The sequence below is a fragment of the Protopterus annectens genome, chromosome 3.part0 (genome assembly GCF_019279795.1).
Source record: "Protopterus annectens isolate FY-2018-M chromosome 3.part0, PAN1.0, whole genome shotgun sequence".
NCBI lineage: Eukaryota > Metazoa > Chordata > Ceratodontiformes > Protopteridae > Protopterus > Protopterus annectens.
In genome coordinates this window covers 714,918,069-714,943,398 of record NC_056731.1, presented here as the reverse complement: position 1 = coordinate 714,943,398, position 25,330 = coordinate 714,918,069, and the positions used below count along the sequence as shown (strand labels likewise).

The following is a 25,330-nucleotide window of genomic DNA, read 5'->3' as shown; positions in this document are numbered from 1 at the left end:
ATTCATGTGTACGTACACTGTATGGGGTCCTTGTGTTTCATAGGGGACTTAAACACTGTATTACAGTTACACCTCACATCTGGGCTTACTTCAGTACTCCAGTTCACATATTTATGTTATGGAGTAGGTTATAGAACATATAAGTGTATACCAATTCCTTTCATATGTTCAGTTTGATTTTACTATAGTGAGTAGTTGTTTGGTGATACCTCAATCTTCTGTACTGTTGTGATGGCTTGGTGGTGAACTACTGTGACTATAGTGTATAGGGTCCTGGGTTCAAGACCCGCAAACCTGTTCATTTTGTTGCTGGGCAGAACAGCGGCTGTTGGATACAGAGTGATTAAGGCACTTTTAAGCAGGTTTGCATGAGGATAAGCTATGCTAACCTTCGGTTAAATAGGCTTACAAAGAGTTAGCTTCCATATTGCTTAATCTGTGTGGGCACTGCTTACCCCCGCGCAAATGGGCTTAAACCCACTTACTTGTGCTTACATATGCTTAGTCCGCTTACTACTGCTTAATAGTGCTTACACTTGCTTACTAGTGCTTACTCCCACTTACCATCGCACTAATTTAGACAGTAATGTCTAATGGTTCTTGGGAAGGTGGGGGATTTGGAAGCTGTATGGAGTTATCATTCATTACACATTTTACCTTCCATTTGTATCCCTGATTCCTGTGTACATATACTGTATGAGGCACATTTGATTATCTGTGGACTATGCAACATTATGACACTTGACACCTCACATCTGTATTTAATGCAGTACTCCAGTTCCCAAATGTATTCTACTTAGTAGGTTATGCAACTAAAAATATTGGTCATAACATGTTTTGACATGGAAAATGGAATGTGCTGCAGTGGGACTTGAACAAGGAATGACTGTTCGTAAGACAAATGCTCTGCCTACTACACTATTGCTATACTGCTTCATTTGCATACATCTTCCTTTTTATCCTCTTCTGCCATTTAAGCTGCATTGACCGTAGCTAAGCGATGGGCAAACCCATGCACCTACGGTTAAATTTAAAGGGTTTCATAACAAAAAAGATTCTTTATATTGTTTGTGTTCCTTATTGCTCTTGTACACGTGGGGATGTTGCTGGGGGTATGCAGACACCTATGAGCGGTTTTGCTTATTCTTTTAGGGCTTTCTGCTGTTCTTCATTTCAGGGGCATGTACATCCGGAGAGCTCTGCTCTCAGACATGCCCCCTGCACTCTTACACCCTCTGTATAAGATTAGGAGCTCAGGCAGCACATCTTCATTAATATGCATGGCACGCTGCCATCCTGCTCCTAAACCATCCCTTCTGTACATAAGTAAGCTAGTCCTGCATGGAAGAATAGTAAGTTTGGGGGCTTCCCTTTCAATAATCCCAGACAACTGTAAGAAATCAAAAACTTTAAAGCTAACTGCAACACTACCAGACTCCTAACCAACCCAGTTATCAAACAGCCACATGAAAACACACAAATCAAAGTACTTGCACAGACTTTCTACTTCAGAGAAGCTACCACAAATGCTTTGAGGGAACAATTTGAAAAACTGAAAGAAAAAAATCCCAAACCTAATTCTGTATACCTTTAGCTTAATCTGTTTGGTTGCCACCATAACAGCAAAAACAATTGAGCACAAAGATCTCTTACTGCTGGAGTCATTCCCCCAGTTTAAAATCACCCTAACTTTTCTGGTACTCGGGTCTCAAACACCCTGAAAGCCATTCATCCTAAACCTATTTCCATTTTCTGCCCCCGAACAAAATATTTGCAAAATTACTATACAAGCAAAGATTCATACAATACACAACTACAGGATTCTTAAAGACTACCACCATCAATTTAGGACCACACGATACCCTCAAATTCAATGTACAATATAGCTGATAAAATTTACTTCACTATGGATAAAGATTGGCTTACTGGTGGAACATCTTTCAATATAAAAAGTGCATTAGAGACAGTAAAACAGTCAGCACCAACTAACCCCCCCCCCCCCAAAAAAGCAAAATTTGACCCAATGACTTAAAAAGGATGCATTAGAAAACATATTTACATAAAAATAATAAAAATCAGGGAGTTATGCACATTCTACACAGGAGTTTCCCAAGTATCAGTCCAGCAACCCATTCACTTCTCCTTTATTAAGAATGACATTACCACAATTACCACATTCCTACCACTGTTAACACTAACCATTTATGCTGATGACATTTTTTCTACACAAAGCAAAACCCTCCTCCATTGCCATCCAAAACTAACTACATGAAGACCTTTACACACACTGCACTTCTGTAAAATACACTTATGCTTAATCTCAACTTATCCAAAACAGACACACTGTCCTTTGCAACCACTCATAAGTTTAGCCTACTTAATATTACTGATACTCAAGTACACAGTTGCAATTACCTACAAATACTAGTGGACTTCAACCTATCCTGCACAGCTCACACTGAGCTTGTCACAGCAAAGGTAAGCAATTGATTTAAGAACTGTTACAGCATCTCTAATCAACATAAATCTAAAGTTCACAGAGCTCTCCAAGTTGACAACAAAATCCAGATGCCATGCACTACCATTTCTAATCCTCAACACATCAACAAAACATCAAAAATACCCAAACCACTACTAATACAATTTGACTTCATAATCTAGCTCCTAACCTGCAGCACCAATGTATTGTTCTCAAGAAAGTAAACTGGATGTCACACCACATGCCAATCTCTAGCCACGGTAACCTTTAAACTACTATACAAAAGTGTTTTCCACCATCCCCATACGACCTCACAACAAGCACATTAACACTCTCAGCTTACAAAGTTGCCAGCATTCCAATTCTGTACATAGAGTCTTCAGTAAACTGGTTTCCACAAACATGAAAACAAAGCTCCCATGGCATGGGAGCTGGAACATTCTAGTATTACAGGAGGGCATCAGGACTGCAGAATCATCTGGAGACAATCAACATGACCTGGTATATTCCCCTTTCTCTAACTTGCAATAGTCTGCTACAAAGACAAAAACTTCAAAGTAGCAAATAAAATAGAAGCCTCTATTCTTTTTTAAACTCCCTTGTTTTCTCCGCTAACCAACAGATGAAAGCAAACTGAACTTTGATTAATCAGCTCCTTCTAAAGCCAGCTTGTACATCTGGTAGTTCTCAGTCTATATATTTCTGGAATCTAGCTTGCAGGATCCTGGGCATTATATCGCTAGAATGTGAAACAAACACAATTGCTTGATAACTTAAATACTCAAAAGCATTGCCTAGTTTTGGGATTAGACTATACATTAACCTTTTCCAAGCTAATGGTGGCTGTCATGTTTTCCAAATATGCTGGCAATTTCCAAAAGCAGTAATGTGGCAGCAGCAGCATTTTATAGGCTTATGAGCAATTTAGCTGGCATCTCTTCACTTTTTATGGCTTTGTTTGTAGCATGGTTCTCTACTACATGCTCATCTTCATTCCCCAAAGTGTTTAGCTGTAGATCAAAGAACACAGTATTATATGCATCAGTGATGTTAGGATCCTTCTTAAGTTGTTCTTTTGTATAATCCTGCCACATCATCTTACTATATCTTTTGCTTCTGTTCAGTCCCTCCCACCTTTGCCTGATGTCATCCCAATTTATTTATGGAAATCTCCCTTGAATCAGCAATCATTTTCAAAATATCTCCTGCTTTTCCATTCTATTGTCTTCTTCCGGTTCTTTGTCTCCTCATACTGCCCCACTAGTCTCCAAGACTGCATTCAGTTTGACAGTTTTTATTTTACGTCCACTGCTTTTTATTCTTTCTATGGCTAGTTATATGTCCTCCATAGAAAGCCATTTTATACTTCTTAATCCTCCTATCTGGTACATTTTGATGCTACCTCAATGTTAGTTATCATTGACATCTATGCATAGCTTTGCAGCTCCTCTACCAGAGGATTAATCCCTTACATCTATGCTTCAACTCTATATTTTCATTTGAATATTGTATCTCACAAATATATATGCTTTTTTTGTTGACTTTAATTCTACCTCTTCTAGCTCAAACTGCAAAATATACACTGATTTTGATTTTAGTACTGACCATCTAGTTAAAGGCATGTGTAAGGTTATCTCTTAGGCTGCTGAAAAAGAGCATTTGCTATGCTTGTTAAATTATTTTGGCAGAATTATGCTAGTCTATGTCTTGCTTCATTTTGTAACCCATGTTTAAACCTGTCCATTATTCCAGCTGCACTTTAACAAAACCTTGTTTGTGTCTGCGTTTTAGTTCCTAAAGTTACTACAGATACTCATAAAAGCGGTTAACTTCTTCCTCATCAGAGGCTGGAGTTGTAACATAACCATATATTACTGTAAAGCTGTTTGGCTTGACACTGTAATCTGAATGAGATCATTTTATTATTTTGGGGGGGTTGTAACCAAGCAATGAATTTGACACCCTACTGTTAACTATTAGGGCTACTCCATTTCTTCTGCAAGATTCAGAGATGAAATAATGATAATTTGATGGAAATCAAGTCCAATCCATTTTAGTTTACTAAATTTTAAAGAGGTCAGTGTTTATTCTTGTCATTTCATATTTAATAGTTTCAGGCTTACCTTGGTTTATACTTCTTACATTCCAAGTTACAATGGTGTACACATCGTTGCAGTTTCAAATGTTATTTTTATCCCTGTGCACTTCAATAGATGGACATCCTCTCAACTTTAATCCATTCACGGTGTAAACTCTAGTGCAATGCATTCCTGTCCTTTACCCTTCCCCTGTAGTATACTGGGCACCTTCATACCTTGAAACTCTGGCTATATCCCTATAATGTTTAGTCTGCTAATTTTGTAAAACAATTTTAAACTCTGTACTGCCATCTGGTCTGGATCATGGCTGAAAAGGGTAGTAGGACCACATGATGTCTATGGTGAATAAATCAACTGAAATCAATCAATAAATAAACAACATTCTTGGTAGGCTGACTAAACAGCTGTATCTCCTCCACACAAAAATGGACAAACAGGACCTTGTTTTCAAGTTCCATCTTAAGGGAGGAGATTGTCATCCAAGACATCCAGTGAAGACACATATCCAAGCTAACAGCTCTAGCCAATGTGTCAGCAATGTCAAAAGGGCAACATTTAACCAAAAATAGATGGTATCCCGAAAAGAACTTCATGGGTACAGTCTCACAAAGGTCAGCCTGCATCCCATACTCTGTTGGGTCTTCTAGCTTATCCAACACTTTCGATAACAGGGAAGTGTGGCAAGTTAAACAAATGAGGTTCTATGGCACAGACTACATCCGCTCACCATACTCATTCAAGACTCTGGACTTCTTGTTCAGCAGCAAGGTGTCAAAAAGGTTGTGATCTTTGGTACACATGTTGGATCACAGACATCACAGAGCAGTCAGCACAAGAACTGTTAGTTATATAATCTATGTAATCTGGTAGCAACATGTAAAGTGAATCATTTATTTTAGGGATCAAAGAAGCAGACTGTCCAAGACTCTTGGCTGCTAAAAAAGGCATCCCTAGTAACAACCTCCAGGAGAGGGATGATCCAGAGCTCCTTAGGCTTTTTTTTAGAGACTCAGCACTTTATCAGGAAAGAATAGGGACAAGAAGCCAGTCTAAACAGCTCTTCACCATGCTTAGGGCACCCCAAAGGAGGGATCATCCTGAAAGGAATACAGATAGGGAGTAGTTTTGTTATTCCAATCCTTCTCCGACATGACAACTTTTAGCTTCTCGGAGTCTTTTAAGGCCTACAAAAGTGAAAGAGAAAACTCTCAAACTATGAGCATAATACTCAAAAGAGTAAGCATATGCTAGACACAGATAGTATCGGCATGGGAATACACTGTGTTGTAGCTGGCAGAGGCTTGAGGAATTAATTCCTTAATGGTATGGTCCTGTACACACACCTCAACCTCTCAGCAAGCAGCTGTTCAATGGGCAGGCCCTAAAATAAGAACCCCACTGTGAGATGACCAATTGGACCTTCCTTGACCTGGCCAAGTTGGACTACATGGGCTGAACAACTGGAACTAAGAGGAGAGAAGACAGCCCTGTGTCTGAAATATTCCTGACATGTGACCAGATGATTCCAAGAATCAAACCAAAGATCAAGGTATCAGTCAAAGGCACCAGACAATTATCTAGATATGGAGAATCACAAGAACACTGGAAAGAACTCCTTAGCATTAGACAAATGTTGCATCCCCCACAAACCTCTTAAGATCCTCAACTGAGGAAGAGGACTGGTTCACATCTTGAGATCTTACTAGCCGAGGGTGAGTTGCAAGATTCAGGGAACTCCACAGACAGTGGTATTACCTAGAAGAGTTTCATGCCTCCTCCCAGCCTGCTACTACTACTTGTTCTTGTGGCAATGCTTCAACATATGCCTGTGGCTGCAGTGAGAAACATCCTGATAATCACCATCTCTCTGAGGTGGGTGAGCAACTTTTCCCAACTTCACTACTAAGTAGCCAGGTTTAGCCTCTCACAGTTGTGGCTTTTCTCAGTGTTGTATTCTTCTCACACAGTGGTGACAATACCAATGTGGATTTTTGTCTAGTAATCTGATAGCCAAGAATACAATTACAATACTTAGGTATATGAATGTATTTTCACCAACAAGGCTCCAGATCCAAACTATGACAGGAAAAACAAGAACAGGCAAGCTCTAAGAACAAGCACACTTTTGGGTTCTCTGCATTTTGACAGTGTGTGCAGTCAAGCAGAAATTGCCAAGTGTTGGATTCTGCTAAAACATGTTGCATTCTTAATGAATCACATGATCAATACACTTCCATTAAATCAGCACTGAGAAATTAATGCCTGGGAAATGAGTAAGAAGAGCATTGGAGCTATGACTAAACATTGGGGGACTCTTGTGCTATTACAGTGTTAAAAAAAATACAAGGGAAATCCAATTTTGATAGAAAAAAGCTCTACTAACAACGTAGTTACAAGAACCAGGTTATAACTGATGTACTAAAACTCGAGTTAACTCATAATGCTTTGTGGTTTCGGTGGTTAACTAATTTGAATGTTTTTGTAATGCAAATGTGAAACAGTTGACTCCACTGGTGAAGCTTGATTAAATGAAGGAAATAAAGATAGCAAAATATATTATGCAACTGCATATAACTGATCTTGTAGGTCTCTAAAATACAATATGCAATTAAGGAAACATGATTTGTGCAACAGGTTAATCTCAGTTTTCAATTTAAGTCTACAAATGTTGGGCAATGTGAGGGGGTGAGCACACACTTTTTTAAATGAAGGAAAATGGTTAGCAGAAGCTTTGGATTTATTGAAATTGGGAAACAGCCAGTTGCAAATACTAGTATAATGTTTTCTTTCCTATCATTATTTGAACTGCTGACTCAGATACGCATTTATATCAGAATTATTCTGATGTAGAGAATGCAACCAATCAGGAGGTGTTTTCTGAATCTTCTATAATGAAATAAATAGTTCAGGACAAAATAGGATTTCAGAAGAAACTGAAAGCCTACAATATTCTTAGGCATAATTTTCAAGACGCACAACCTGTGAATGGCAATATATTTTATTTTCAAACATAGAAATAATGAATATTAATCTTTACATAACAAAAAAGCGGCTTCTTTTCAGTGATGATGTTTCCTTTTAAATCGTAGTCCACAATAACCACACGTTCCAAATTTAGAATCATTGTCCTATAAAGAAATACAAAAGAGACAAAGATAATGCAAAGCTGAAAAATATTAAAAAAACGGGTAAACTACATCAGGAAACATAAAATGTTACATGGTTAAGGTACAACTTTATTATTCTTAATGCAGCATTCACAGATACAGCCCTTATTTTTCATTAGTAGTCAAAATGGATTCTTAGTCTTCTAGTGAAAAGACTAAACATCACTGTATACTAAAAATGGTTCCAAGCAGATGCAAAATATTGCCCTGTACACTGAAACTACCCATAAGCATTAAGACTTGAAATAAAAACACATGCACAGGTTGCAACAAACCATGTCTGGTCTACAAAGAAATACTACCTTTCTCTAAATGATATATTAGACAGAGGTCTCATCTGCCTGAGCTGGTGCTAGCTCAGGTGGAGGTTAAAGACCAAACAGAAGGCAAATTTCTCTGATATCTTAGACAAAATTTTCCATAGTCAGTATGCATACCACCTTATGTCTCTTCCCCGAAAACAGGCCAAGTGAGACTAAACTGGTGCTAGCTCAGGTGGAGGTTAAAGACCAAACAGAAGGCAAATTTCTCTGATATCTTAGACAAAATTTTCCATAGTCAGTATGCATACCACCTTATGTCTCTTCCCCGAAAACAGGCCAAGTGAGACTAAACTGGTTGACAAAGAAAACAACAAGGTAATGAAAACACCATAAATCTATACTTCAAGCAATTCATAGACAAAAAAAATGTGTGCTTCATATTTGGTCTGTTTTATTTTATTTAATTAGGGTAGAACACCAATCCACACTGACTGTTTTCAGATACAGCCTTGGTGAAAGAGGCAACACAAAAAGAAGATTATACATGTAGTAACAATCACAGACATATAAACATAGAATAAAAAATATGCAAAGTAATTTGACAAAAATTACATAATGCAATACTTTAGAAATTCCTGCAAAGAGAAACTATGTACAACACTGGTCATTAGTTATAGTTTAACAGCAAAATACAGACAGTACAGAACACATGGACAGCCTAAAGAGATTTGTTTGCAACTTAGCTGGAGCTCCATTCCACAAATGATAGCATATCAACTTTATGTGACATTCCATTTGTTGTGGCATTTACATTTAGCTTGTTCAAAGATTTGCCTATGCCTTTAATTCCTTTTTGAAACTGGGGAAGGACAGGGTGCCATTTACTTGTTTAGGGATGGATTCCGAGGCCAAAACAGAAAAAGCATGTGCTGTTATTTTTTGTCTGGTTAATGGGGTAAGCAAGTCAGTAGTGGGTGTAAAGCATTATTTTAGGTTACATGTAGGCTGTCTGACAGTCTGCTAGTGACACAGTGGAAAGATTACAAACTGATAAGTTTAACCATCACTGAGCCTAGGAGATTGTCAATTATTTGAGGAATGGACAGCCATTTGGTCTTGGCGAGGGTCAGGTGGTATTCTCTCCTGAAGGACAATTATGAATCTGCAAATGTTGATGGACTTGGTTTGTAGTACAAACTTTTTTTTGTTCAGATGGTGGCAATTAGGGAGAATCCACATTTCAATTAAGAGAAGAGGGGAGCCATGACAACCTTGTGTACAGCGTCCCTACCTAGGGGTGAGAAGAGTTGTCGGCTCTTTTAGCCTAGAAAACCACTTTGCACACTTCAGTTTTGGAGATCTGAATGTGGTGTTATTTGGGTCAAGCCACACTCAGTTGTAGAGCTGGATGTTCCATCAAAAGCAAAATTATACCGAATAAATGTAAGAAAAAACAAACAGCCCTTAAATTACTAAAGAATGCAACTTACATGGAAAAACAGCAGAGAGAGATGGTTAAGAAGGAGAGGGAGAAAAAAGCAAGATGGACTTTGGCTCAGTGATATTTCACAATTATGGTGCAAATTTGCTTCTCTATGCACAAGAGAGTGCATAAGGAGAAATTTACAGAAGTAATGTTGTAGGGCATGGTCACCTGTGAAAATGCTTTTGTGATATTTGCTTAAAAAAACAAATAAATAAATTAAAAAAATCAACATATTCCATTTAAACTATTTCCAAAAAGTTTACCAGTTGGATTACTGTCAGGGCAACAAATTACAATATAGCCTTTCTAAGTATGTATTCCTTCTTAGTTGTTTTATGAGACAGGTGCAACTTCAGATCTAGCCTAACCACAACACTCACCACAACAAAGAATAAGGGTTTGTAAGAACAGCAGTTCTGTAACAGACTGCAAGGGGAAGCTAGTTCCTATACCCAGGAGTACAAAGTTTGAATCATTTCACCTTCATTTACCTGTCCGAGCAAGGCACTTAACCAAACGGTCCTCCTGAGGCACCTCTAAAAGGGGAAAACTGGGTCTTGTGAGCCTTTCCTATCAACAAATAGGTATAACGAGTGGAAGACCTATATCAACTACAAGATATACCCTTAACGGTATAACAGATACGGTCTTGTTATTTAAGTCTCTCTCTTTTCCATCAATAAGCAAGCAGCAAAATTCTCTTGGAAGATCACATGATCAAGGACGTCAGTGTGCTCTTTCCTACCCACACAACAAAGTCATGAATAAAAAGGTGCATTTCATGAGCTCTGCAGTGCAACATCTAGCCATCCTCAAGCAGCCTCCTGCAAATAGAGAGATAACAAAGAAATCCCAACACCTACATTACTAACAAATGAAAGACAAAAGTACATCAGACTGACCTAAACACTTCCTACAGTGAGGTCGGATACAGGACTTACCCATACAAAGTAGATGAATGTAAGCTACACTTGACCCATCAAGGAGGGTCCCCTTACCGACCAACCGATGCAGTGATACTTAGTTTGTTACAGGTAACACTGAGGACTCTTCTTTACAGATCCTTGGTTGGGACAAAACTCAAGCAATAATCACTATAGTGAAAGGTGCTGGATGACTGCATAAAACCAGAGCTCAAAAAGCTGAATCCTGAAGTATCACCCATTCTAAATGAGCTCTATTTTCCATTCTAAATGACCTCTATTTTCCAGTCTCACTTTTCAAACAGTAGTACTTGCTGAAGCTGCGAAATGAAGGCCAAATGGGTATGGCTCAGATACCTGCTATGGGGACATTCTACCAGAAAGCAAAAAAGCCAGCCACTCCTTTAAGGGAGTAAGCTTTGATCTCGCCATCATTTACTCATAGGTGGTTCACAATGTGAAGAGGATACATCAGGCACTCCACACAGAAAATGGTTACTTACTAACCACAAGCTCTTTTCTTCTCAGATGAAGAACTGGTTCTTCCTAAACTTGTGGGCCAGTTTCAGGAAGCACCTATGCTGATGGTTAAGAAGCCAGGTTGGTGATCTTTTTCCCTCTCTCCCTGAAATCTGCACTCTCCAAAAAACAAAAGAACATAAATAGACTAAACTCAGCTCAGACAAGTACCCCACTTTTAAGAGGAAGTGTACGAACAGTTAGAGGCACATACTATTTGTGAAAGAAGTTTCCTTGTACATGGTGGACAGCTCTGAAAATCTACATGCAGAAGTAATGACCTCAACAATGTGAAGTTCCAAGCAATGAACTGTATTTCAGGAAAGTCAACAGGCTCAGTGTAGTAATGGACAAGAATGTTGATCATGATGTTCAGGTACCCTTTACGATAGTTTTTCATGAAAGGATGGAGATGAATATGGAGTAGCCCTATGCTTGATAAGCATAGTCTGTGTCACAATCCTGGATTTCCCAATGTCATGATGTGCAGAAATAGCACCCTGACCTTATAATAGCACAGGCCTGAGTCACAAGGTGATGATGAAAGATCAAGATCACCTTCAAGCTGTCCAACTAGTGTGGTACAGAGTACTACTCTGTCCAAATGCTGAGCCAGTTCCACTTGCAGGCACAGGCCTACCAGCATGAGCACTTTTAGCAACCTCAATAAACTCAGATCTGGCAGGACAAAAAGATCTACATTAACTGCCAGCCCTGCTGTCATCTGAACTGCAGGTGCTATCCTTGGTTTGGAAAAGACAGAATCCTGTATGGATCCACAATACATGAAATCATGGGATCCACAATACATGAAATCATGCTCACCTCAGCCACCATGGTATAACAATAACAAGCTTTGGCCTTTCTTTGCTGAAATTTGTATTGTGGTATGTAATCAGACTGAATTGGCAGGAAGGTGTACATGAATTTCCTGTGCCAAGTGGGGGAGACTTTATCTACTGTTATCATCATCTCCTCCATTTAACTAAGCAGGACAGACAGATGGTCACATTTTCCTAAGTGGTAAATAGAACAATTCCTATAAAGCACACTTCCAGAAGACTTTGAACAGGCATGGCTTCTGAATCTTATCTAAGAGAGGACCACAGGACTGTCAGTGTCTGGCTGCTCATTTACTTCCTCAGGAATATGAAATGCTGAGAGAGGAGGGGGGCTGGTATACTGGGTTAGGGTGTTCACCTCACAGACACAAGGTACAGAGTTGAAGGGAAAATAGGTCAGGCTTAAAATATCCCACAAGGGCAGCTAGCCTAGTACTTGGTTGAACTATGTAAACAGAACCTAGGAAAAAGAAGGAGAGAGAGAGAGCGCGAGTGACAGTGTGATAAGAGCACGTGAGAGAAATTTCACAGTAATGAGCATATCAGCCCTGCCTGCCAGGTTATGACCTTCTGATCCAAGGGTAAGCAGATACAGCATTATACATAACACCAGCATTACATAATACAGACTATTTACAGAGATTACATAAGTAAGCAAGTTAAACAAGTTCCAGAGGTTAGAGTTAATCCTGAGTGTAAGTCAGGATTAAATTAAATTACACAGTAAACTGGTTAACAGATTTTTACACATTCTAGAGAGAGTTAGCCAGGCTTGATACAGTGACATAACAAGTTAAGTGACAAATGTTGTTTGAGTCTAGTTTTAAATTGACCCAAGGTGGAAAGTAAGGTAATATCAGCTGGAAGAGAGTTCCAGGATCTACTTACAGAGTTTGCAAAGAGAGAGTCACCGGCTGAATTATTAATTTTGCTGGTCTGAATTAGTAGTTTGTTAGAGGATCGACGCGGTCTAGGATAGTTATAGGGGGTGATAATATTTTTAAGTGCAGGAGTATCGTTCGGATTATAGAGGATTTTATAGGCAACAATCAGTTGGTTATACTGGATTAGGCTGGGTAGTTCAAGCCACCCAAGCTGATTTAGATTGATGCAATGATGCGTCCTAAATGGCAGCCCAGTGCAAACCTGGCAATGTGGTTGTAGCAAATTGAGAGTTTGTTAAGGACAGTCTTGTTTAAATTCGAGAGTAGAGGGGATACATACAGAAGGGTTGAAAGACAGTGAGAGCGAGCTATGGCAATTTTAGCTGGAGGGGTTAGGAAGGCTTTTATTCTGTAAAGTGACCCTAGTTATTTATTGATGGTTTTGATAGTTTGGTTAACATGTAGGTCGAATTTTAGATCATTATCTATGATGACACCTAATAGTTTTGTAGATGGGTCAGGGGAGATTATTGTGCCATCATTTGAATTTATGGCAAAGGTGAAATCAGTAGACCTACGTGTTGGTGAAAATAACAGCATTTTAGTTTTTTTGGTATTTAGGATCAGATGACATTCAGAAAGCCAGTTTTCTATTGTATTAAAGGTAGTCTGGGTAGCTGACCATAACTCTGTTGGAGATGCGGCAGAGCATGTCAGAGTAGAATCATCAGCATATTGGATACAGCTGACTTTTGGGATGACAGTATAAAGATAGTTAATGAAGATGGAGAACAGCAAGGGCCCTAGTATAGAGCCTTGTGGTACTCCAAGGGTGTTAGGTAGAAGGTTAGATAGTTTGTTCTGTCAGAGGATAGCCTGCTGTCGACCATTCAGGTAGGACTGAAACCAGTGAAGGGCTCTAGTATGTAGACAGAATGCTTGCAGGGTGTGGATTAAAAGTTGGTGATCAACCATATCGAATACCTTGGAAAGATCCAAGAAGAGGGCTGAGGATATATAATTATTGTTGCGATTATGGTTTATGGTGTTGGTAAAGGCTAGGAGGGCTGAAGTAGTGCTGTGATGAGGACGGAAACCATGCTGAGTGTCTGCCATAAGGTGATTCTGGATTAGGTGATGCATGAGTTGTCTATGAATACATTTTTCCATAATCTTTGCAAGTGGAGAGAGTATAGCTATTGGCCTATAATTGGAGAATTCAGTAGAGCTGCCTCCTTTGTGAAGTGAGATTACATAGGATATTTTCCAGATGGTGGGAATTTTAGCTTCTACTATGGTTCGATTGATTAGTATTGAGACGGGGTAAGCAATAGCATCAGCTGATTTTGTAGGTACTCGGCAGGGAGTTGATCAGCAGAAAGTGTAGTGGGTTTTAATTTTTTGATCAGGGTACGGATAAGTGAAGTGGTGACTGGTTGGAAGCTGAATGCAGGTAGGTTTCTAGGGGTGCTACTTTAAGGACCAGGGGAGCTAGGAGGTAGCTGGCTAGCTAGGGCTTGAATTGTCTCAGTAAAGAATCAGGTAAAACAGTCAGAAACATCTTCAGGGGTTTTATCAATAGTAGCAGCACGGATTGGGGTTGAAGTTTGTCCAGGATGTAGTAGATTATTTAAACCTGCCCAAAACTTCTGAGGGTTATTTTGATTTACTGTCTGTAAATTACAGTAATATTGTTTTTTGTCTTGTAAAATGGATTTTTTAGTTTCATTCCTGGATTGCCTGTATTTAATGTGATCTTGGGGGTCTTTAGAAGAATGCCATAAAGCCCATGTTTTGTTTCTAAGGGCAATTTTGAGTTTAGACTCTTTAGAAAGCCATGGCGCAGTTTTTGCCTTTGTTCTCTTTGAACGAACAGGTGCATGCAAATCAAGGATCTCAAGGAATTTGTTGTTAAAATATGCTACTGCTTCCTCTAAGGGGAGGCATTTTAGAATGGACCAATTACATGAGTTTAGTTCTTGTTGGAATTTGGCAGGGTCAAAGTTTATATTGTTTCTAACCTTTGAGTAAGGGTTGTTGGGAATTAATGGCTTTGTGCTTAATTACATAGGTGAGAAGGTGATCGCTTAGGCCATCAGGGAGGGTACCAGAGGTGTACAGTTGGGGGTGACTGAGTACCCAGTCAAGTATGCTTTCTTTTTGGTTGGGTTTACCTATCCTGGTAGGGGTGGATATGATTTGTGTAAATGCATGCAGGTTAATATGGGTGGTTGGGGATTCTGAGGAACAGGTGCCCCAGTCTATGTTAAAGTCTCCAAGTAGTAGGGTTTCTTGGGGGTAGTGACATGATAGCCAGTGCAGGAACTCTTCAAGTGTAGACATATTGTTACCTGGGGTTATGTACATACAGATGATATTAATGCATTTATTTTTATTAAGTTGCAATTTGGTGGCAAGAATCTCAAGAGTTATTAATCTGAGGTGGTTGTATTACATCTATGGTGACATTCAACTCAGAGTTATAGAGTACAGCTGCCGCACCCCCCTTCCTCGAAGCACAATCCAGCCTGTGTATGTTGTGCCCAGGTGGTAACACTTCATTGTCTGTAGTGTTAGGTTTTAACCAGGTTTCAGATAAACAGAGAATCTCAGGGGAGTGGACATCCAGAAGTGCATGCAATTCACGTACCTTGTTATTAATGCTTTTAATATTGAGATGACAGACTAGGAGATAGTTAGTTGGCCTATTAATTATAGGTTTGTAGTTTAGCTTGCAAGTAGAGGGGGTATGTGTATCTGAAGTGGGTGGGCCAGGGTTGGGGTGAATATCACCACCAAGTATTAGGTTAAGTCTATACTTGGTAATGAACTTCAGGAATTTGTTTATTAGTTTGTGGTAGTGTTTGGATCTAGAGCTAATGTGCCTGGGGTTGAGATGTTGATAGACTGAACAAGATGTTGGATAGGACCTGGTACTGTAAGTATGGTTGAAGGTGATTTACAGCTGGGGTGATATAATCCCATGAAAAACTGGTTTTCATACAAGGTAAGGAGGTATGGTGCAAACAAGAGGGGTAGTAAAGAGGAGTATATCATTATCTGTGATTCAGCTAGTGAGTTAAGGAACTGTTTTACCTGGTGATGCAACACCAGAAGATAGAGTGGTGAGGTAAAGGTACTGGAAGGGGGATGGGAGAATGCCAGATGAAAGCTTATATGTGCTATTAAAATGTAGGAGAAGAATGGGGGTGGGAGGAATTATCCCAGATGAAAGCAGATGGGATCTAGAAAGTGGGGGAGTGGCTATAGTACTATAAATTTAGAGGTACTGGGGGCGGGAGTTGGGGGCAGGGAGGGGAACGAAGAGAGCCCGAGCGCAGCGAGGGCGAATGTATCAGGGCTATTGCGGTTTACAAGATTTCCTAAGGTGTCCTAAAGCTATAAGGTAAGTATTATAGTTCTTAATGTAAGAGTCAGTTTACTTAAGTTACAGGGGAAGGAGGCAAACACTCAAGTAGAAAAAAAGAGCCCTATGGCTGACCAAAATGGTGACCTGCTTAATTACACAGCACTGTAAGTGAAAGCTTAACAAATGCTTTTTGTGTGCAACCTACTCTGATTAAATGCTGAGAGAAACTCTGCTTAAATGCAGAGAGAAACTGATTGCAGTCCTGTAAATTAAGGGTGCTTGGTAAGAGGCTCCATCCACCCAGCTGGGTTGCCTTTTAAGACATGAATGTCTGTCAGCCACTTTTAGCATACAGAGCATCTTTGTGAGAATAAAACAGGTCTCCTCAGGATTTCCTTATGTTCTGCTGAGACACTGGAAAATGAGTCATACTTAATGGATTTTTTAACATTCAGTGCTGAAAAGATACACAGCTTGAAAAACTATTACGCAAAAACAATATTTCTTTGAAGAGAGCAAGCTCCTCTGCAACCAGTCATATGGGGGGGGGGTGACCCCACATACTGCTAATGTATACTAACTCCACAGTTGTACTACAGTGGAGAAAGAGTGCACCAATGCATCTCATACAACACAAGCAAATGCAGTTTTAAAAAGCAGATACGAAGAAATCAAGCAAAACCCACTTCTACATTTTAATTCTCCAATAATTTGCAAGCATGCTGATCGTTGGGCTTCTTCTCCACATCGTCCTAAGGCATTTCTCAGTGGATGAGATAAGGACCGAGGCCAATCCAAACTGGTCCTCATAAGCCTGGGAGCCTCCACAGAGCAGGGATCATCCACTTTGGATGCAGGAAGGGTGTAGCCTCAGCCATCTGAAAATCAATTGCCTCAGAATTGCTAGAGTGACAGGGAGTGCTCCACCCTCCAAACTACCAAGATGTGTGTGAAGAATTCACTCCTGGTTTGTTACTTCATGCTCATATGGACATTTCAGCTGAAAGACATGCAAACACAGACTGTCACCAATAACAGAATCATGATCTTAACTGTAAACTGTGCAAGTAGCAAAACATATGTGGCAGGCCAGGAGGATTGCACTCTTACATACCCAACATATACTGTTGTGGCATGCTTCACCCAGTACGCATAACAGCCAAGCAAACTTCACTGTGCAAGCAATACCCCAGAATTTTACCAAATGCTGACTGGTGAAAATAAGTGTAAACAAAGGCACATTAAGAAGAGACTTTTTTGCTACTTTGAACATTATAGCTAGTTCCATACATATTCTCAGGATGAATTTTGCTCCGCATTGTTACCTCACAGCAAGGGGTTCTCCTGCTCAATTCGCGGCTTGGAGTGCCTTTTGTGTGGAGTCTGCATGTCCTTCCTGCGGTTGGGTAGCGTTCGAACATGCGTGTGTAAATGGGCGTGCCTTCGTTGAAGGTTAGGCGTCGAGCTGGCACCTCGGCGTTTCATAAAAAAAATGTACTGCCAATCATTAGCGGACCGGAGTTCCGCTGTGGCGACCCCTTACCGGGAAAAGCCGAAAGACAAACATTCAAAAACTAACAGGAGCAGAAGCAAAGAAAATAATGGCAACCATAAGATACCTTATAGCAAGTTCCCCACTAAAAAGCCTGTAGAGTTTGTAATGCGTAGTAGATGCCTACACATTAGACGTACAACTCTTAGAACTGGATGAACTCTCCCACTTTTCACAGGTAACTAGTTTAAATGAACTGGGTGCACTGTGTGATATTATGATTATAAAATGGAATGGATAACCAGTCCCAACAGCACCAAACAGGTGAAGTCAAGTAAGTTTTGTCTGAGAATAACATTTATGTTCAAGCTTTGGGAAAACACAAACAGTGAAGCTAAGGTATCAGTACACTTACTAATACCAACATTTGAATAGTTGCAAGGAGATCTATGACTGGAGCTTCCCAAAGGAGAGTCAAACTTACATGGCTGTTCATAAACCGTAGCTACTTCTCAACCCCACCAAAACAGACACTATACTTTTTGGAACTCTACAGAAAACCCACCAGATCACCAGACTATCTATGACCTGTACAACTGTTCCAAGGAGACAACCTCCACCTTCAAATATCTAGTACTATGGGTTGATTAGTCACTAAACTTTCATTTCTGCATAGACAAAGTTTTAGACAAAATAAACTCTCTCCCCTTCTGGGCCAAAAAACTCCCCTTTTTTATCCCAACCAGTCAGAGCAGTCACTGGTAAAAGAGTTCTCCTTTCTCAACTTGAATATGGTTCCCAATTTTTGCTTCTTCCTCCAAGAAAAACACTGCCACACTCCAGACCATTTCTAAGCACATCTGCCGATTCATTGCAAACTCACCTCTCTGTGGGAATTACTGTATCAACCTAGGAAAAAAGAAAACAAATGGCTACTCATAAAACAAAGATCTGACCAACTTCAGGATCCTAACTCTGCAAACTATTCAATGCCACACATTTACTCCCCATGCAGCTAGACTTCACAAAAGCAAAAAAAAATCCTTATACAAACAGAGACACTACTCACAAGCCACAACAATTCCTATTACCCCTAGAACCAAACACCACAGCACTGTGCATGCTTTGTCCTCTCGGGCACCTACTCTCGGTCAAGCTCTCCCCCATCGACATTAAGGAAATTTATCATTTACTCCAAATTCAGACTGAAACTCAAAATGCTCATGTTCGTCCAAGCCAAAATGTTTCTGCTTCAACACAGGACATAGTATCTAATCTCTCTCCTTTCCAAGTCACTTCTCTTATCTCAACGTTCACTGTAGACTGACCCTAAATTTATTCCAAAGGTTGCTGTTGTAACCAAATCGTAGCAAGCTTAATTTTTCAGTTTTACAAACTAATGTATGTATTATACATTATATTCCGCTTGATTGTGCATTGTGCTGTGCTTGTTCACTGGAATGTATATATACAGTTATTTCTATGTATTAATCTAAACTATTGTTATTGCTTACATTTCTGTATTTTATTGCTTGTTAAATGTTTTATATGAAATCTGGTCTGAGCTTGAAAATACATTTGTGACTATAAATCATTAATTCAGCTCATATTTACGACATCGATCTAGCTTCTTTGATCAGCAAGTATGCTGAAAAGTAGATGTCTGAATAATGAACCACATACGACTTTTAAAGGCCCAGTTCCTTTACATAAAAAGCTTCCTGACTCGACCAATGCATTCCAATCCATCCTTGAAGGCCTGCATACTGAATAGTAAAAATGCTCAGTCAATAATCTGATGTGACCACACCTAAAAATGGCTCAAACACCATAAAGACTAGTCTCACAATCCTCATCGAAAACATACAGAGATAAATGTTTATTGTGTGGGGAATGCTAGCCTGTATACTACAGTGAAGAAACTGTGCTCTACACACTAGCTGTGATGTGAAGCATCTGTAATAATACCTTTTACAGTGGATATAAAAAGTGTACACACCCCTGTTAAAATGCCAGGTTTTTGTGATATAAAAAATGTGACCACAATAAATAATTTCAAAACTTTTCCCACCTTTAATGTGACTTATAACCTGTACAATTCATTTGAAAAACAAATTTGTTAGGGAAAAAATATAAAAAAAAACATACAATAAGCTGGTTGCATAAGTGTGCACACCCTTAAACTAATACTTTGTTGAAGCATCCTTTGATTTAATTACAGCATTCAGTCTTCTTGGGTACACACCTGCCATCAATTAAAGAGACTCTGATTAACCCCAATGTTCAGCTGTCCTAGTAGGATTTTCCTGACATTTACTCAGTGGCCTGCTACAGCAAAAGCCATGGTTCTCAGAGAACTTACAAAGCATCAAAGGGAAATCATTGTTGAAAGGTATCAGTCAGGAGAAGGGTACAAAAAAATTTCCACAGCATTGGATATACCATGGAACACAATGAAGACAGTCATCAAAAAGTGGAGAAAATATGGGACAACAGTGATGTTGCAAAGAACTGGACGTCCCTCCAAAATTGATGAAAAGACCAGACAAAAACTGGTCAGGAAGGCTGGCAAGAGACCTACAGCAACACTGAAGGAGCTGCAGGAATTTCTGGCAAGTACTGGTTGTGTACTACATGTGACAACAATCTCCCGTATTCTCCATATGTCTGGACTATGGAGTAGGGTTGCAAGATGGAAGCCTTTTCACAGAAAAACATCCAGACCTAGCTAAAACTTGCAAAACAATACACAACGTCTCCCAAAAGCATGTGGGAAAATGTGTTATGGTCTGATGAGACCAAGGTTGAACGTTTCGGCCACAATTCCAAAAGGTACGTTTGGCGCAAAAACAACACTTCACATCACCAAAGAACACCATCCCTGCAGTGAACCATGGTGGTGGCAGTATCATGCTTTGGGGTTGCTTTTCTTCTGCTGGAACTGGGGCTTTAATCAAGGTGGAGGGAATTATGAACAGTTCCAAATACCAGTCACTTTTGGCCCAAAACGTTCAGGAGTCTGCTAGAAAGCTGAAGATGAAGAGGAATTTCACCTTTCAACATGACAATGACCCCAAGCAATAAACCAGGAACCAACAGATAAAAAGTACAGTTTTGTACCTACCATAAATGTAGATGTCCGATAGGCATGCATCTGCAGTCCTTACAAATGGGTTGTCCTGTGTCTGGGTCTGGCCTCGGCTGGTGTCGCACTTCACCTGACGTCATAGCTGCAGTTATTCGGGTATAAAGGCATCAGCCGACGCCATTTTCCTCAGTGTTTCTTGCCCCAGATGCCAGGTGCCCTCTGGGAAGGCTAAATTTGGATAAATGCAAATGGTTCCAAATAGTAGAGAGCAAACAAAAAATAAGCATGTATGTACATATATACAAACAAATACACCATAATAGATTCCCCAGCTAGCTACAAGATGGGCAAATACCCTAGGAGTACCACAGAGGGAAGGGTGGGTAATCCTGACTGCAGATGCATGCCTATCGGACATCTACATTTATGGTAGGTACAAACTGTACTATGTCATTCAAGGATGCATCTGCAGTCCTTACAAATGGGTAGAATACCAGCCAAACTGGGGGAGGAGGAGAAAAAGGATTATGGTGTAGTTAAGATCCCTTGCAAAACAGCAGTGGCAAAACCTGCTCGGGATCTGGAGTATAAAGGTAAATTATAATGCTTGGCAAATGTATGCACGGAGCTCCAAGTAGCAGCCTCTAGAATGTCTTTGGTAGCCACTCCTCGTAAAAAAGCTGTGGTAGTGGCTGTAGCCCTTGTAGAGTGAGGCCTGATGTTTTCTGGAGTTTTCTTCCCATGGTAGGAGTAACAAAATCTAATGCAATTTCCTATCCACTTAGAGATTGTCTGTTTTGAAATCGCTTTTCCTTCCATTTCTGTTGCATATGCTACCAGTAGCTGGTCAGTTTTTCTGTTGCTCTTGGTCCTGTCCAGGTAGTAACGTAATTGTCTATGTACATCCAAGGTATGCAACAGTCTTTCTCCCCTGTTCTGTGGGTTGGGGAAGAATGTAGGTAGGTGGATAGCTTGATTTAAAGATACCCTGGAGACCACCTTTGGCATAAAAGTAGGATTATTTCTCATGGACACTCTATCTTGATGGAAGATCAGGAAGGGCTGTACTGCCATTAATGCCTGTAGCTCAGATACCCTTCTTGCTGAAGTGATTGCAAGCAGGAAAGCAGTTTTCCATGATAAGTATTGTAATTCTGCTGTTGCTGCTGGTTCGAAAGGAGGTAGTGTCAACTTTTCTAGCACAAAGTTCAAGTCCCATGCTGGCAATGGTGGCTTCCTAGGTGGTTTTACATTTTAATTCCTCTCAGAAACTGTCTGAGCAGAGGATGTGAAGACTGGAGGATCCAAGTTGTATTCTGCTGAAATGGCGGATGCATGAATCTTAATGGAAGAATAGGACAGGCCGTTGTGGAAGAGCTCTGCCAAGTATTCCAGGATGTTAGCTATGTTTACCAGTGACACATTCTCTCCTTTTGCTGCGCCAAATGAGATATCTTTTCCATTTTGCTGAATAATTTTTTCTTGTTGAGGGTCTGCGAGCCTCCAAGATAATGTCTTTAACCCTTTGAGATAAGTCTGGGTTATTTGGTCTTATGCAATGTTCCAGGCAGCCAGCTGCAGTGTTTTCAGGTTTGGATGCAGGGTTTTGAAGTTGTTCTGTGTTAACAGCAAGGGAACTAGGGGCAGAGGCCATATTTGTTCCAGAGACATACTCCTCAGTAATGGGTACCAATGTTGCCTTGGCCAGTCTGGAGCTATCAGGATGATCCTTGGACGGTCTTCTTTGATCTTCAATAGCACCTTGTGCATCAAAGGAAGAGGTGGGTGCATATGCTGTCAGGTTTTTCCAACTGAAAGATAGGGAGTCCACTTTCCAAGCAAGTGGGTGGTACGTCCTTGTCCAGAATTTTTTCAGTTGGTGATTGTGTGGGGATGCAAATAAGTCTATTTCTGGTAGTCCCCATTTCTTTGTAATGGTTTTGAAGATGTCCGGATGCAGCATCCGTGGCAGTTCTGCTTAGGATGTCTGCTAGTATATTTTCTTTTCCTGGCACAAAAATTGCTTGTAACTGAATGTTGAAGCTCAGTGCCACATTCCAGAGGTCCATTGCCATCCGGCATAGAGGGTATGAATGTGTGCCTCCCTGTTTGTTGATGTACCACATAACTGTGGTGTTGTCCGTCCTTATCAGCAGTTGACCCTGTCGAAGAAATGGTCTGAATGCCTAAATTGCCAGTTTTACTGCCAGCATTTCCTTTTGATTTATCTGTAGGTGCAGCTGGTCTTGAGTCCATAAGCCTTGTATGCACTTGTCCAGCATGTGTGCCCCCAACCGAGGTCTGAAGCGTCTGTTGTGATGGTCTGGCTTGGTTGAGTGCTGTGGAAGGGCAGTCCTTTGTTTGTTTGACAGGCCTGAGCCCACCATTGGAATTCTTGCTTCAGGCATGGAATTATTGGAATTTGGGTTTCTAGGCTGTGCTTGTGCTGAGACCATAAATTCCTTAGGTACCACTGTAACTTTCTCATATGTAGTCTGGCATGTGGAATCAATATTATGCAGGATGCCATGTAACCAAGAGCTTGCAGGACTTTTCTTGCTGTTAGCTGGTTCTGGTTTGTTAATGCCATGAAGTAGAAAGGAGTTGCTCCTGTTTTCTACTGTCAGGAATGCCATTTGTTTTGATGTGTCCAGATCTGCACCCAAGAAGGTTATCCTTTGGGATGGTATCAGCCTTGACTTTTTTATATTGACTGCGTATCCCAGGGCTTGTAGTAGATGAATGACCCTTTGCAAATCTTTTGTTAATTTGATTTTGTTGTCCGCTTGTAACAGGCAGTCGTCCAGGTAAGGGTAAATTTGAATTCCCTGAAGCCTGCAATGAGCAATTACTGATGCCAGGCATTTCGTGAATACTCTGGGAGTAGATAAGCCAAAGGGCAATGCTAAGAATTGATAATGCTCTGATCCTGCAAGAAATCTGAGGTATCTTCTGCAATTTGGTCGTATGGGGACGTGCAGGTATGCCTCCTTGAGATCTAGAGTTACCAGCCAAGACTCCTTGCCCAGCATGGGAAGAAGCTGCTGTAGGGTCAGCATTTTGAATTTTGGAACAATGAGGTATGTGTTTAAAGCGGACAGGTCGAGAATAGGGCTCCATTGGTTTTCTTTTCTTGGTACCAGGAAAAGTCTGGAGTAAAATCCTTGCCCTTGTTCCATAGATGGTACCCTTTCTACAGCTCTCATCCTTAGTAAGTGAGTTATTTGTTCTAGAGCTTCTGTCTTCAGATTTGGAGGTAGGTTTGGCATTCCTCTCTTCCTTGGTAGAGTATGGAAGTGAAACCTGTAACCTTGGTCTATTGTCTGTAAAATCCATTTGTCTCCTGTGATGTAATGCCAGTTTACTGAAAATAAGGCTAGCTTCCCGCCTAAGGGTGCCTCTAGTTGTTCCCTGGTAGGCGGTGCCAGAGCCAAGTCACTGTGATTGGTCTGTGGAAGTGGTGGTGGTGGCTGGATCTGTGGCTGTACCTCACTGGTTGTTAGCCTGCCACTGACATCCCCTGTAGGCACCTCTGGATTGACCCCTGCCTCTTGAGCGTCTATTCCTGCCTCTCGGAGCTCTGGAGGTGTCTGGAAAGGACCAATTCTTGGAAGGCCAGTTCCTGCTAAACCTGCAAGAAATCCTTGACTGTCTGGACAGATTTTGCTTTCTCTTCCACCTTCTTCAGCACCTGCTGTGCAGGGGAGCCAAACAAATTGAGCTTATCCATGGGAGCATCTAGGAGCTTTGATTTAACATGGTCTGGTAAGGACTGTTCTTTTAACCATGCATGTCTTCTGATCACTGTGCCAGTCATGGCTGATCTAAAGGAAGCCTCCAGTGCATCATAGCCGCATTTTAAGGAATGATTACTGACCTGCTGAATGTTATGTACCATTTCCTGTACAGATTTTTTGTCTAATGGTTCATCAGAGGACAGTTTTTTAGTTAACTGGTCTAACATAAATTCCTGATACTGAATCATGTGGAATTGACAGTTCAAGGCCCTAGCTGAAAGAGTAGCAGAAGTGTAAACTTTTTTTACCCCATCTCTCTAAGGCCCTAGATTCCCTTTCAGAGGGGAGGGGGTTTTTGGTAGGAGGTAGCTGCTACAGCCTTGGGTCCCTGGGAGATAGTTTCGGGATCTGCAAAAGGGGCCTTATACAAAAGATAATGTGTGTCCGGAACCCTCGGGCTTAGCAGGGGCCGGAGGAAGAGAATCAGGAGCAGTACAAGCATCATTAAAAGCATCATCCACAACAGTAAGTACTGGAGGAATGGCTAAAGGCCTATGCTGTGGCAAATGCAAAAAGGTTCTAAGCCTTTTCCTAGAGTCTGAAAAATCCTAGCCCTGCCATTGAAATTGTTCCCTCATAGCATGCAAGGTTTCCCCAAAAGAAAATTGCTCAGGCGGAGAGGCAGAAGGAATGGACTCTTCTGCATCAGAGTCCTCATAAGGAGAAAAAGGGGCCTCTGGAGGGTCTGAATTATCTGATTCATCAGAGGAGCCATCTGAAGAAACTGGCTCAGGGGGCTCTACTCTAGTCCTCTTCTCAGGAGGTGGGTGAGAGGCCCTGTCTGGATGTGGTTGGGATCCCCGGATCAAAGAAATGAGATCCTCTGCTAGACTAAGCATTTGTGAACTAGAACTGGGCCAGTGAGAGGGGTCTTAGCAGGCACAGTTTTGGTAGTTTTTGCTTTAGCCCTGGCAAAGGCCT

General features: G+C 40.7%; 1 protein-coding gene across 1 annotated transcript in view; it reads right to left on the bottom strand.

Annotated features, from left to right (window-relative positions):
• Positions 1 to 7,560: 7,560 nt before the first annotated feature.
• The window catches only part of LOC122796526 (NADH dehydrogenase [ubiquinone] iron-sulfur protein 6, mitochondrial-like), a 166,976-nt gene continuing 149,206 nt past the window's right edge, over positions 7,561 to 25,330 (bottom strand). Inside the window, exon 4 of the mRNA XM_044065085.1 lies at positions 7,561 to 7,706. Within this exon, the coding sequence (XP_043921020.1) occupies positions 7,638 to 7,706 (69 nt within the window). The 3' untranslated portion in view covers positions 7,561 to 7,637. The remainder of the gene's footprint in view (positions 7,707 to 25,330) is intronic.